The sequence below is a fragment of the Malania oleifera genome, chromosome 13, assembly GCF_029873635.1.
Source record: "Malania oleifera isolate guangnan ecotype guangnan chromosome 13, ASM2987363v1, whole genome shotgun sequence".
NCBI classification, from domain to species: domain Eukaryota; kingdom Viridiplantae; phylum Streptophyta; class Magnoliopsida; order Santalales; family Ximeniaceae; genus Malania; species Malania oleifera.
This window is the reverse complement of record NC_080429.1, coordinates 82,020,208-82,034,087: the sequence shown is the minus strand read 5'-3', so window position 1 is coordinate 82,034,087 and position 13,880 is coordinate 82,020,208. Positions and strand designations below refer to the sequence as shown.

The window sequence follows — 13,880 nt, the reverse complement described above, 5'->3', positions numbered from 1 at the left end:
TCAAGCCCAAACCATTTTTCAACTCCAAAAAAAAAAAATAAAAAATTAAAACCATAAACCATATTCTATCCAAACTTCAAACCCAATTTTTTCAAATCACATTTTTTATAGTGTTCACTTGGTTTTTCTTCCTTGCCCTTCATGAGCAGCCCTCCGGTGACCCTTGTCACTAGCGAGATTGAGAGGGCTATCAAGTCTGGGCCTCAGGTGGAAGGGTTGAATTTTGTACGAGAAAAAATGATAAAGAAGGAAAACAACGCCTTTGGTGGGAGACGTACTTTTGCACAAGCACTTCAAAGACCTGTACCTCAATCTAAATTTCGATTACCATTAAGGAAACCTGAGATAATCAATGGAGAATTAGGCTTCGTTTTTTCGAATGTTGAGATGGACAAAGTGGCCAAGGATCTGAAGTTTGCACTTGTTCTTAAATTCTTATCGAAGATACCGTCAATAGATGCGTTGTGGCTTCAGATTATTAAGATGTGGGGTTTCAGTGAGGTTCCGATGATTAGTTTTATGGATGAATATCAAGTGTTGTTGCACCTGGCAAAGGAGAAAGATTATTTACACACATGGGCGAGGGAGGGACAGGTTGTGGTTGGTTGTCAACTCCATTTGTTCAACTGGACAGTTGATTTTGATGTCAAGAAAGAATCATCAATGGCTCCTCAATGGATTTTCCTACCGCGTTTTTCATTACTCATGTATCACTTGGATTGTCTTCAAATTATGGCAACAAGGTTTGGAAAGTTTCTTGGAACGAATAATTCCACTTTATATAGAACTCACGCAATGGGGGCAAGAATTTGTGTGGAAGTGGATTTGCAGGAGGAGCCAGTTAGTGGCTTCCCATTGGTAGTAGATCAAAAACATCAAGTTTGGCAGGAAGTGGTGTATGAGAAACAAGGTTATTATTGTAAAAAGTGTTTCCGTCAAGGCCATACAGAGGTTGCTTGTAGGTTGGGTGTTCGTATCAAGGCGAAACCAATTAATAAGAATGAGATGATGATTGAAGGGAAAAAAGAAAAGGTCAAAGCTTGGAAAGAGGTGCGAAAAAAGGACAAGAGTTTAAAAGAAGGTGCAAGTAAAAATGTGGAGGTGCATCTTATTATTGTGCCTGAAAATAAGGAGATTGGAAAAGAGGTTAAGTTAGTTGTGGATAAAGGAAAACAAGTTTTAGAGGAGGGTAATCCTCACCCGGTCCTCATTGATGAGGGACTACATGCGGGTGGGTCTAACAATAATTTTTAGACAATTGGGAAAAGCGAGATGGTACAGCTTGAAGGGCAAAGAGAGTGTAACACATTGGTGATGGATGAAGGTAGTAAGGGTGGAAAAGAAATTCCAAAGGTGGTTGAAGATTGTGTTGTGCATCAGTCAAGTGGAAAAACGCAGGGAGAAGAGATTCTTGGAAAGAATACGTGATAGACTCCACATATTTTGATACCTGAAAAGAGGAGGCCCATATCTTGTCGAGTGATTTGAGAAATGTATCAGCATAGGTTTGTGATTCAACGTCTTTCTCGCCAAGCATTAGGTTTGTGATTCAACGTCTTTCTCGCCAAGCATTCCAGCCTAGCAGCTTAAAAACGATTAATGAACAACACATTCACAAGAGCCCGGTCAAGCTTCGCTCATCTCCTAGTCGTACCAACATGTCCATTAAACTAAGACATATGTCCACCATGAAATTTTAAATCAATAGCACTACAATCGTTTAAACAATTATTAAACTCCTCCATAGCAGCCAAAGGTCTATGCTACCCCCCAATTTGTTCCTTGTCCTCTTGAATAATGTTAAAGTCCCCCACAATAAGCCAAGGATTCAACCCTACTTGTAGAGCTTTTAAATCTTTCCAAAGACCCCTATGCTCATATAAGGAGCATTTCACATAAACAAAGGTGACAAGCATTGTTTGTCTCATTTAAGACCACCCATCCCACGATCATTTGACTTGACATACTCACTATTTCAAAATCATCATGCTCATTCTAAAATTTGAATTTGATATGAATTATAATATCCTCACCCAATAATCCACATAAATCGCCATAAATTATCTGACCTGATCCACTTTGACAAGACTCCTAATTAAATGCATGATTGAAAAATATTCTAGTTAACGTGCAACATCAACTCTATAGAAGGCCAAGTCCTACGTTTGCTAAAACCCTAAGTTCCACCTCCACCATCCTAGGTAATTACATTTTTGAAAAAAAAAAAAAATACATATATAAATAAACCAATTGCTAGGCCAGTATTGTGGAATAGAAACCCTAACTATTATTTTTTTCAAATACTTATCATCCAGGAATTGGGCTATCTTTCAAGTTTTATTGACCATAGATTTTTTCTAAACCCAAATTTACTATGCTTTTTTCTGTTTTCTAATCTCAGTGATTAGAGAATCAAATTCTTAAACTGCCAAGACAGATAAAATGAAAAAGGGGAAGCAATAAACAAGAATATGATTTGGAGAGAATTAAATTTGTCAATTGATTCAAGTGTGGTGCCAATAATACAAAAAAAATTGTCGGCTCAAAACCAGGACGAACTCAGCTCTGTTTCAGCTTTTCTCTGGGAACCTTCAATATACCTAATTTAAATTAGCTGCTATAACTTGAAACTTGCTATTCCTTTTCAAAATGTAAACCTGTGTGGCCAAACATATTACCTCCTAATTCCCATTAATGATGCCCATTGTACAAAAAGCCAAAACAAAACCAAGAAACAAAAGCTAAAAAGGTTAATCCCTCTCCTATGCGGCAACTGGATGTGCGTGGGTTAGAAATTTGTTAGCGTTCTGCCATTAAGTTGTAGAAAAGCAGTCTTCAACGGTTTTGGAAAAGTGTTAGTGCCCTCCGAAGTACAACTTCTCTGCATCAAGAACACCCTGAACACACAGACAATCCGGTTAACTGCCCTGCCAGAGTATGAAAATGACAAGAAATAGCGTGAATTTCAGGTAAGAACCTTAATGATCATGATTGCTGCATCCTTGTGTAAGACCTCATTATACTCATGGCAAGCAAGACTCTGCAACGTGCAAAATCCTATGTTAATCATACAGTGAGGATGAGATAAGCGATTAGCTGAACAAAAGCAAAAGGGAAAAGGATGGAACAGAGTAATTGAAGCAGACTTGTACGCAGTTTGGGCAACCAGTGTCTCCCGTGCAGCAGCATGATGTAAGAAGCTCCAGAGCAGCACCTAATAGTTCCGTGAAACGTGGTTGCACCTATGAAGCATCCAAATATCTAAGATTAACTGACCAAACATTCTACTATTTCTCCACAATATAAAACTACAGATGCAGTAAACCTTCCTGTTTTTAACAAGTAAAAGGATCCTCATTTCATCTAGCAATGTCCTAAAAAAGGTGTCTCACTTAGTTGGAGTCCAAACCCTCCTTATAAGCCCAAGATCTCCCTAGTACACATCCGATGTGGGAACTTGACAAGCCCTAATGTAATTTTATTTCACAACCAAGAGCATTCTTCAATGGTTAAAACTTATTTTTCTTCAAAAGTTGGGTTCAGGAATATTTTTTAACTCGCTTTCAATACTTCAGTCTGATGCCACCCACCTGTGCTGAAATACCAGTACCTCCCGGATGCTGATCGTATAATAGAATTCTTTCTGGAATGTAGCGGGTATCATGAGGGTTTGCACACTCTGAAGCCAAGTCAGATGTGTTGCATATTATATACCTGCATGCCCAAGCACATTAAAGCTGTCTGGCTCAAAACTAAACAAAAATCAAGCACAATTGGTTTGGGGTTTCAAGGGAAACAAACAGTGACATGCTTTAAATCTAAAAAGTAAAAGCTCAGCACCTAATGATTTGTTGCTAGCAAAGTTCAAAAATATTTTAAACGGTTTTAAATAAACAATATGAACATTAAAAAATGCAGATGTATAGCCCCAATTTTAACGATGTTATACAAATTAAAAACTTACAAAGGCACTACATTTAAAAGAGCATGAGAAGCAGCATGCAGGCCTGAACGAAATGAAAAATTTTTAATCTCCACAGCTGTTTTTATTGACTGAGGAACTCGAATCCAGACTGCCTGTTCACGAGTACAGATAAAAATGCAAAGTTTTTAGCCTTTTAAAGGCCAAAGAACAAAACAATGCCAAATGTAACTGAACTAGCTAATCAACCAATGTCAAGCAGGAATTGAGTACCTGTGATTCATATGAATATGTAGGAAGTGAAAGTTCAACAGTATCAAAGACTTGGTTGCTTCCTCTCCATATCCGACGGAAACCAAACCAAGTTGTTGTTACTTTGCAAGGATGTGCTTGAGCAGTAGTCTGACAGAACCCAACCTTTGAAATCCTTGCTGGATAGGCCTGGAATCAGCAGTAGATGTCAAGGTTAAGCATCATCTTTTTATGATATGGATAGCAGTAATATGATCTTATAATAACAAATATGAGTAATATGTGAAAAAGCAGTACTGGGGGAATTGTACATATAGATGTCCACACAAAATGGAATAAAATCTGGTTATGGCAATTAAAAGTTGAAAATTCACAAATAATAAAACTATGATTTGACATTGCCACCTGAAAACAAGTCAGAATTTCATAATCCTTTGCCACAGGAAACAAAATGATAGGAAGGTAGTAGCATGGTGGTCCACTATGTATATAATTATACTGGCACTGCCCAACTGACATCCTTTGGTCCATCAAGGGTCGAGCCATCTTTAACCTTTTCAAAGAGTGCAGCCCAAGTTTTGGCATTGCTACATTCTATGCACAACAAAGTATATAATAATTGTTGAATAATTGGGCGAAATGGAAGACCTGCTCACAATGATAGGTCTCTCCCTTTATTTATAATATATGTCAAAGTACATACCAATGACCATAATGCCCTTACTGACTCTTGTTAACATACCACAAACACACAAATTAACAGTGTTAATGACTAAGATAACCTAAAAACACACCCCCTCAAGCTGGAGCATATATATCATATGCTCTTAGCTTGTTACAAATGAATTTAACACGAGCATCCCCGAGGCTTTAGTAAATAAATCAGCAAGCTGCAAATCAGACTCTACATGAGTGGTGGTAATGAGCTTCTGCACAAGTTTCTCCTGAACAAAGTCGCAATCAACTTTAATGTATTTTGTCTGCTCATGTAAGACCAAGTTGGAAGCAATATGAATGGCAGCTTGATTATCGCACATCAACCCCATGGACTAAGAATGTGGAAACCCCAGTTCTTCCAACATGTTCTTCAACCAAACAAGTTCACATGTAGTGTGAGTCATGGCCCTATACGCTGATTTAGCACTTGACCTAACCACCACAATTTGTTTCTTACTCGTCCAAGAAACCAAATTTCCACCAACAAGGATATAGTACCTGATTGTAGATCTTCTATCAGAAGGTGACCAGGTCCATCTACATCACTATATCTCTAAATATAAACGTTACCTCGACCCTAATATAAGAGACCTCTCTCAAGTGCACCTTTGAAATATCTCAAGATGTGAATCACTACATCCCAATGACTTGTTCTTGGAGAATCAAAAAACTGACTCACAACACTTGTTGTGAAAGATATACTCTGCCGAGTGACTGTGAGACAATTCAATTTTCCAACTAGTCTCCAATATCATCTTGGGTTGGGCAACAAATCACCCACATCTGATGCTTACTGTTGAGATCCTTAGGTGTATCAACGAGTTTGGATGCCAACAGTCCAATCTCATCTAAAAGATCAAGAACATACTTCCTCTATGACAAGACGATTCCAATATGAAATCTTGATACTTCTATACCCAAGAAGTACTTCAATGGCCCCAAATCCTTTGTCTAAAACTTGGTCCGTAGGAAATGCTATAGCCTCTCAATACCTTGATCATTATCACCAATAATTACAATATCATCCACTTACACAATAAGCAGAATCCTTCCGAATAGAGTATGACGATAAAATACAAAATGATCTACTGCATACCGTTGAAGGCCAAACTCAAGTGCTACAACAATGAAGCGACCAAACCATGCCCCTGACACCCCCTGAGCAATAAACTTAAGTGGTTGCTCCACCTCCTCCTAAAGATCACCATGTAAGAAAGCATTCTTCACGTCTAATTGGTGTAGAGACCAATGATACGTGGTGGCTAGGGAGATGAATAAATGTATTGAGGCAAGTTTGGCTAGAAAGGAGAACATGTTTGAATAGTTCAAGCCATACCTTAGCAACAAGGCGGGCCTTCAATCAAGCCAAGGAAACATATGGATTAACCTTTACAGTATACACCCAACGACAACCAACCACGAACTTATTGGGAAGAAGACGTACCAAGTCCCAAGTATTATTGTCCTGTAGAGCATGCATCTCTTCTATCATTGCATTCCTCTACCCAGAATGGGGCAAGGCTTTAGAAATAGACTTAGGAAAAGCAATAGAAGACAGGGTACTAACAAAACAATAGTATTAGGGTTAAAAGAAATCATAAGAAACAAAATTAGAGATTGGATGTTGGGTACAAGTACGTTTACCTTTTCAAATAGAAATAAGAAGATCAACCACTTGGCTAAGAGAATCATCTAACGAGGAAACTGGAGGCGTAGAACTGGAGGCTAGAGGATGCACTCCTCCCTTGAGTCTTCATGTGTACACATGCAGATTGGGACGATCCAAGCAATGAGAAGGACTCAAACTAGATGAAGATACAAGAGGACTAGACAAAGGAAGTAAGTTAGGATTGGGAAGGCTAGGCAAAGGAAAAGACTCATCAAGATCAACAAAACTCAAGGACTCAGAATAGTATGGTGGAGGCTCAAAAAAGGTGACATCAGCAAAGACAAAGAATTGATGTAAAGTGGCATTATAACATCAGTATCCTTTTTAAATATAGGAATAACTCATAAAAATACATTTGATAGCACGAGGATCCAATATATTCCTTCCTGGATTTAACTGATGAAAAAAGGAAACATAATCAAATATACGAGGAGGAGGGGAGAACAAAAGAGCCTTAGGGAAGATAATTAAATATGGGATTTTACCACCAAGGGTGGAAGATGACATTAATTGTTGAGAGAGCAAGCAGTGAGCATAACATCACTCCAAAAAACTTTGGGGGCATTCATTTGATCCATGTTCGAATACCACCTTACCTAAAAGCTCAAGCTATTATATTGTAAGCCAGCAATGTATATCAAGCTTTAACACTCCCCTGCACATGCAGTCTGACAACACGCGAAGAGATAAACACACGATAAATAACACCCATGATAAACGCGGACAACAAGACTAAAACCTAGGATCTCCTGGTAACCAGCTCAGATACCATGTTGAATAATTGGGTGAAATGGAAGACCTACTCACAACGATAGGTCTCTCCCTTTATTTATAACATATGCCAAAGTACATACCAATGACCATAATGTCCTTACTAACTCTTACTTGTTAACATAACACTCACACACTAACAATGCTAATGACTAGGATAACAATCAACAATAATGATAATAATTTTAAGCAAAAACAAAAGAGCAAGTTCAAGATGTCAACAGCAAATTGAATTGATATAATGACAACTTGAAGTCTATTTGAAACCAAAGAAGAAACCCAGTCTAACCAGATCTCCTTCATGGTTATATCTAAAGTCTTCCACTAAAAGACGATAAAAAACAATGAGGAACAATATGCACATGTCCAATCTCTCCATCCTTTACATGAATGCATATGCAAGAACCCTCAAATTTTTATGACCTCTCCATGTCAGTTGTTCCTCATCATCTATGAGAATACATGCAGAAATCAACAGTATGGGCATAACAATACCAAGAAGAATCCAGTAGAAAGAACTCAAAGTAAAGATAACTAGAGACCCCCCAACCAGCCTAGCATACCAGATTCAGATCCAAGCAGCATAGATACAAAACCAGACAGCAGAAAATGGCTGCATCTGAACCCATTCAGGAACTTGTTGAATTAAAAAAAAATTTTAAAAAAAAAGAAGAAAAAAACAGAATTTATTTATTGTACTCTTGGGTATATTTGGGTTGGAGAACATCTATTCCTAGAAATAGAATTAAAAGGAATGTAACAAAAATTGTATAGGGGCATAACAGTGTAGAAAAAATGTTGTTCATGCAAAATCTTGTATAATTCCATTCAACATGGAATTGGAAAAGAATTTGAACAGACATTCCTCAGTGAAATTTGGAAAGTCATTCCTTGCCTATTCTATGTTATAAATTCATAAAATTTTTTACATTCCTATTTGTTTAATGATGAAAACACGTCTTCATTTGTAAGCTGTCAAATCATTTCATTCTGACCATTCTACTCTTAGGTGTGGAATATAGTTGCTTTTTTAACAAGCCAATTTCAATTCCAATTTCCACGTCTACTTACATTTTTTCTACTAAGTCATACTGGCATGCACAAGGTACTCAGCCAGATAAAAAAAAAAAATCCGGCCTATGATTCATGCCTCTATCAAGTAACTTGCCTCACATTCATGCCTCATTCAGCTAGTTGATATATTGAGATTCCAACAAGCTGATGCCACTGTCCTTGATCACATGCATTAATTTGCCCCAAAAGCCTTGTGCTCTTGGGTGATAAGGTCTTTGCCACGTGAGAGGAGATAAAAGCTGATATAGGCTGTTAATGTCATTTTTTTGTGAAATTCAAATTACAATTCTATCTTACGAAATTAGAAATGTTCAGTCCAAGTTTCCAACTTAGCTACATTTTCCCTAAATTAATTCTATTAAATCTACAAGTTGTCAGATTCATACACACAGGACCATTTCAAATTACAACCAAAATGTAACACAAAAGATAAGCAGGGTGCAGAATATATAATAATAATAATAATAATAATAATAATAATAATAATAATAATAATAATCTGTGTAAAAACAAGAAAGAAAGAGGAAGGAGCACCACATACAATCTCACCACCAATGACGTGAATATCTGTGTAATCACGAGTTTTGGTATAATACTTTAAGTCAGCTGCTTGGCACAAAGCAATTTTACTTGATACATTCAAGTCCATTACCAGATAAGTTTTCCCTTGGTGCATATACACTGCACCTTCATATACCTGAATGATAAGATAAATTACCAAATATTACAAGTTCCATGTCAAAGTAATTAAAGAATGAAAACCAAAACCAATGTATAAAAGGCACTACAAGCTTTGAAGCAGAAAGGAGCAATTGCTATGCTGCCTTTATAATTAGAACCAAGCCATAATAGATGAATCAAGTAAGAAATCACAATTTTACTACCTGAAAGAAAGCCCTGCTTTCCTCAATTTCTTCAAGTAGTTCATTTCTTTGCTTGTCTATTACTTTGTACCGCTCAGCCTCTATCGCTCGAATACTAACAGCATGAGAAGGCATTTTCTATTTTTGGTATTTGGGTTGGGAAGGCAAGGGAATGTATCATTAAAGCAATGGCGAAGAAATGTAAAATTAGCAACACACTCTATCAACCATAAGAACAGAGAGATTCGATCTGACACAAGTATTCAGACAGTCTCACCTCATGCCCAATGTAGTTCCATATTCTAGCAGAAGAATCACACGATCTATCAGACATCAAGAAACTCCTATTTTTGAGTGACATTATGGCACTGTTCAATCCAGAACCAAAATATTTCTCATCATAAAGCAAACTCAGTGGATGTTCAAGAGCAGCACAGACCAAGTGCTGTTCAAGCACCTATAATGAAGAGCAATAAGCATAAGTTTCGAAAATTGTTGGAACCCACAAGGTACAATGACGTAATCATAAAAATCAATGCTAGAAAATTCCAGGCAATTAACAGGCTTGTAAATGAATGCTAAGAAGTCAAGAATACAGAAACCTGCTGATTTTGAGCATCTATATGACAACACTCTACTGGGCTTCTGAAGAGTTTTTGTGGAAATTTCATATAATACTGATCAAGAGGCCCATCAAAAGCAACATATACTGCAAGTGATGGTCTTTCCCGTCTCCCAGATCTTCCAGCTTGCTGCCACAGGCTATGTATCAAAATAGAAAGACTCTCAGTCAAGACAATACAAGAAAGTAATCATATTACTCAAACAGGAACAGAAATTATGTTGTGCTTTTTACCTAGCAATACTACCAGGAAATCCTAGATGCAAAGTTGCATCAATATGTCCAACATCGATGCCCAACTCTAGAGCATTTGTAGCAGCAATACCACAAAGTTTGCCACTAAAAAACTCATTTTCTATTCTTCTCCTATCCTGCTCCATCAGGCAATACCGAAATGTCACAAAGCCTATGTCAGTAGTGTTAGAAATCAGCAGCACATTAAGACAGCTAATTATCATATATAAGAAAATTTAATACAATATAATATGAACACATTATCTAACAGAACATAACTATTGTAGTACAAATATGCTAACTGTATAACAGGAAAAAGCTGGTATTGCCATGTGTTTTTAAGGCTTGATTATGGGAGTTCATCAAGTACAGCAGGAACAGAAAGGAAATTACATTACTCAGGTCCAATCATCCACATTGTTTGACTGGTTTCCAACCCTTGCCATCATTAGCTAGAGCTTGGGGAAATTAAGATGGATCCAACGTATTGACCATAACATCTGGAGGTAGATAGGAAAAAAGTCTGGAAAATTATCAAAGAAGAATAAATAGAATGGTTTGGAGGAAGTTTGAGGAAAGGAATTTCTGATTTTAACAATATGATCCGTCTATCATGTCGTGGGTCTGACTGTGTGTGGGTGTAACTGGAGCAGAATTATTGAATGAGTAATTTAAAGCCAATGCAATAGAGATGGTAATGGGATCAATTTAAAACAGTTGATGCTAACCGGAACTAACAATCCAAACCCACGCCTCACCATAATGGTTAGTTTTGGGTACAGTTTTGAAGAAAAATTTATTCAAAAGCCAAACTATGGCATTCTAAGTTTTCAAAACTGCAATTTTCAAGTATTTTATCATCCTGCTTCAAAGAACTAATCAAACTATTATAACCATGCAATCATCTCAAAAAACTGATTTTGCAAGTATACTATAATTTTCCCATATTTTTTCACCCCTTTATAGATAGCATATTCAAGGGACCTCTCAACCAATGTTCACTAGCTGTCATAAGAAACTTGGCTACAATAATGAAGGATAGCTAATTATTCAAACGTAAGATGCACATTGGTCATCCATTTTGAAGGTATCAGCTGCCCACTGGGAATCCTGCTACTCTAGTTCACATTTCAACAAGGAACGAAAATCTAACTAACCACAATTTCTGCCAACTCTTGATTTAGATAACATCAACTTTGTTTTCCAGTGCAAAGGCCCGCCATAGCAAGATAGAGATGATGATGACAATGACAACAATGACAACAATGATGATGATGATGATGATGAAGATTATTATTATTATGATTATGACGAACAACAAATATAGAAATAAGAGTCTAACCTGAGCAATGTAGCCAGCACGATAAGCACATACAGAGTCAACCAAAAAGGGAGCTGTCTCCTGAAGAATCTCACGCCTATCACAATAACAGAAACTGGCTTTTTTCCTCATTCAAATAACGGATGATCATCAAAATTAAAATTCACAGCAGAGTAAAGCTAAAAATAGCATATAAGATGGAGCCCATAAAGTCCATAAAACATGATCTAGAAGTGCCTTTCAGAAGAAAATTTAAAACTCAAGAAATTGATGTAACATACGTATAGCCTAAAACAAGTTCACAAAGTTTGCGTGTTTTACAAAAAGCAATGCAACGGAGTCCATGCTGGATCATTTCTGCAAAGAGACATGAAACTTCCACAATTGGGCTGCAAAAACAAAAAAGGGGCGGGGGGGTGCGCATCAGGCAATGAATTACCATTTCCAAATGGAAATAAACAAAGAACCACACTTTGACTTGAATGCTTAACTGTCACCAGAGAACAAATACACCCTAGTGAATTATGAATTGGTGCGAAAATATCAAACGTGGTAGATTTTCAATCTAGAATGTGAAATATAGAAATTGGAGGTTTTAATTCAATATTTTCCATGACACTTTCATTATTAAAAGCTGAGAATTATTATTTTTATAATTTTATATACAGTTATTATAAATCTTTTTCTTAAAAGAAAATTTCTGCTGGATATAGAAACACCTCAACATCCTCTACAAATAAACTAGTGTCACTATAGATGTTTCACTCATATATCTATCAATGTTTTAAAAGGCAAGGCGTTTTACCCTCCGAGAGGCGAGGCGTAAGCCTTAAGGCGTTGAGGCATAAGCATTTTAGGACTGTATTTTTTAAAATAATTAATAAATAAAACCAATTTATATATAGTAAAAAAATAAGAAAAATTTTACAATAATGGAGAAAAAAATAAAAACATAATTTTTAAATATCATATAGGCCAATTTTAGCTAACAAACTCAAACAATACATGTTAAAAAATAAGCATGAGCCATAACACTACAAAAAGAAGAGAAAAAGCAGCTGCAGCAGGAAATTAATACTGAAAATTGAAAACTGAAAAGTGAAAACTGAAACAAATCAAAAGCAGCTACAGCTACCTTGAGTTTTAGAGACAATTGCAGAGTCTCGTGAGAGTTTGCTATGAACGACACTGGAGAGAGCGAGAGTTGAATACTCGAATTAGTTCGAGCAAAGACCTCAGACTGAGAATAGAGACGAGAGGCTGTAGAGGGTCTCTGGAGAGAGATGAGAGGCCCGAATGGGTCGTCGGAGAGAGATGAGACATCGGAAGGGGTCGTCAGAGGCAGATCAGAGGTTGGAAGGGGTCGTCGACTCGTCGGAGTGAGACGAGAAGCTGTAGGAGTCTTCAAAACTAGACACAAGCTTGGAAAGAGATGAGAGCTCCGAAGAGGTCATCGGAGAGAGACGATACGTCGGAAGGAGTCGTCAATTTGTCGGAGAGAGACGAGAAGCTAGAGGAGTCGTCAGAGAGATACAGAAGCTTGCAAGAAAGATGCTTCGTTGAGAGAGGGGGTTTTTGACACTCGTCAAAGCCGCTGTTACTTGTTTCTTTTTTTAAAAATATTTTAAGTCAGGTGCTCCCAGAAGGTGTACGCCTTCCCATATGAGGCGTAAAAGGTGCAACTTTTTGCCTGAGGTGTATGCCTTCTCACTTGAGGCATACGCATTTGAGGATTTACACCTTTCAAGTTACGCCTTAGGGCGTTTTATGCTCAAAATGCCTCAAGGTGCGCCTCAAGAACTTCTTTTAAAACATTGATATCTATAGTGTACCCCTAAGGTACAGCATTTATAGAAAGTGCTGCACAGTGATCCTATTCACATTCCGTGTTCTCAGTAACAGTGTCTAAACATTATATTTCTAAGGGACGGTTAAATGATACTAGAATAATATGTGCAGACCAGTTGCATGTAGACAGAAGCTGTAGAACCATTCTTGGACATAAATGCATAGGTAATATTGTTTAGTCATGGTTTAAAGACTGAAATACATGTAGAATAATATGTGCAGACCAGCTGCAGGTAGACAGAAGCTGTAGAACTATCCTTGGACATAAATGCCATAGGAAATATTGTTTAGGCACGGTTTAAAGACTCAAAAGCATGTAGACACATGCTTCATGCTTGCTTGAAAGTATGCTACATAAAGAAAATATGCTACAGTTTTTTAATGCAAAAAAGGCCGTACCCAGTGCACAAGGCTTCCACTTTGAGTGGGGTCTGGGAGAGGTGGATGTCGGCAAGCCTTACCCCCATTTTTGGAGAGGCCGCTCCCAAGTCTCAAACCTGAGACCACCCATACCGAGGCGGAGGCACTTGCCATCACACCACAACTCTTCAAGAAGTCCTTGTGGACTGTTCCCAATCTCTACCCAC

At 37.4% G+C, this 13,880-nt stretch overlaps 1 protein-coding gene across 5 annotated transcripts in view; it reads right to left on the bottom strand.

Moving 5' to 3' along the window:
- Positions 1-2,475: 2,475 nt before the first annotated feature.
- Positions 2,476-13,880, bottom strand: part of LOC131146670 (uncharacterized) — a 51,280-nt gene continuing 39,875 nt past the window's right edge. For 2 of the 5 annotated variants that reach the window (XM_058096407.1, XM_058096408.1), the window contains exons 15-27: positions 11,727-11,834; positions 11,467-11,542; positions 10,125-10,261; positions 9,871-10,030; positions 9,546-9,725; positions 9,290-9,406; positions 8,947-9,102; positions 4,196-4,363; positions 3,965-4,077; positions 3,591-3,714; positions 3,147-3,242; positions 2,978-3,040; positions 2,476-2,897 (exon numbers count right to left, since the gene is read on the bottom strand). In XM_058096407.1, the coding sequence (XP_057952390.1) occupies positions 2,856-2,897; positions 2,978-3,040; positions 3,147-3,242; positions 3,591-3,714; positions 3,965-4,077; positions 4,196-4,363; positions 8,947-9,102; positions 9,290-9,406; positions 9,546-9,725; positions 9,871-10,030; positions 10,125-10,261; positions 11,467-11,542; positions 11,727-11,834 (1,540 nt within the window). In that variant the 3' untranslated portion in view covers positions 2,476-2,855. Of the gene's footprint in view, positions 2,898-2,977; positions 3,041-3,146; positions 3,243-3,590; positions 3,715-3,964; positions 4,078-4,195; positions 4,364-8,946; positions 9,103-9,289; positions 9,407-9,545; positions 9,726-9,870; positions 10,031-10,124; positions 10,262-11,466; positions 11,543-11,726; positions 11,835-13,880 lie in introns of those variants that run through there. The other 3 variants (XM_058096410.1, XR_009134427.1, XR_009134428.1) reach the window with 3 other exon arrangements.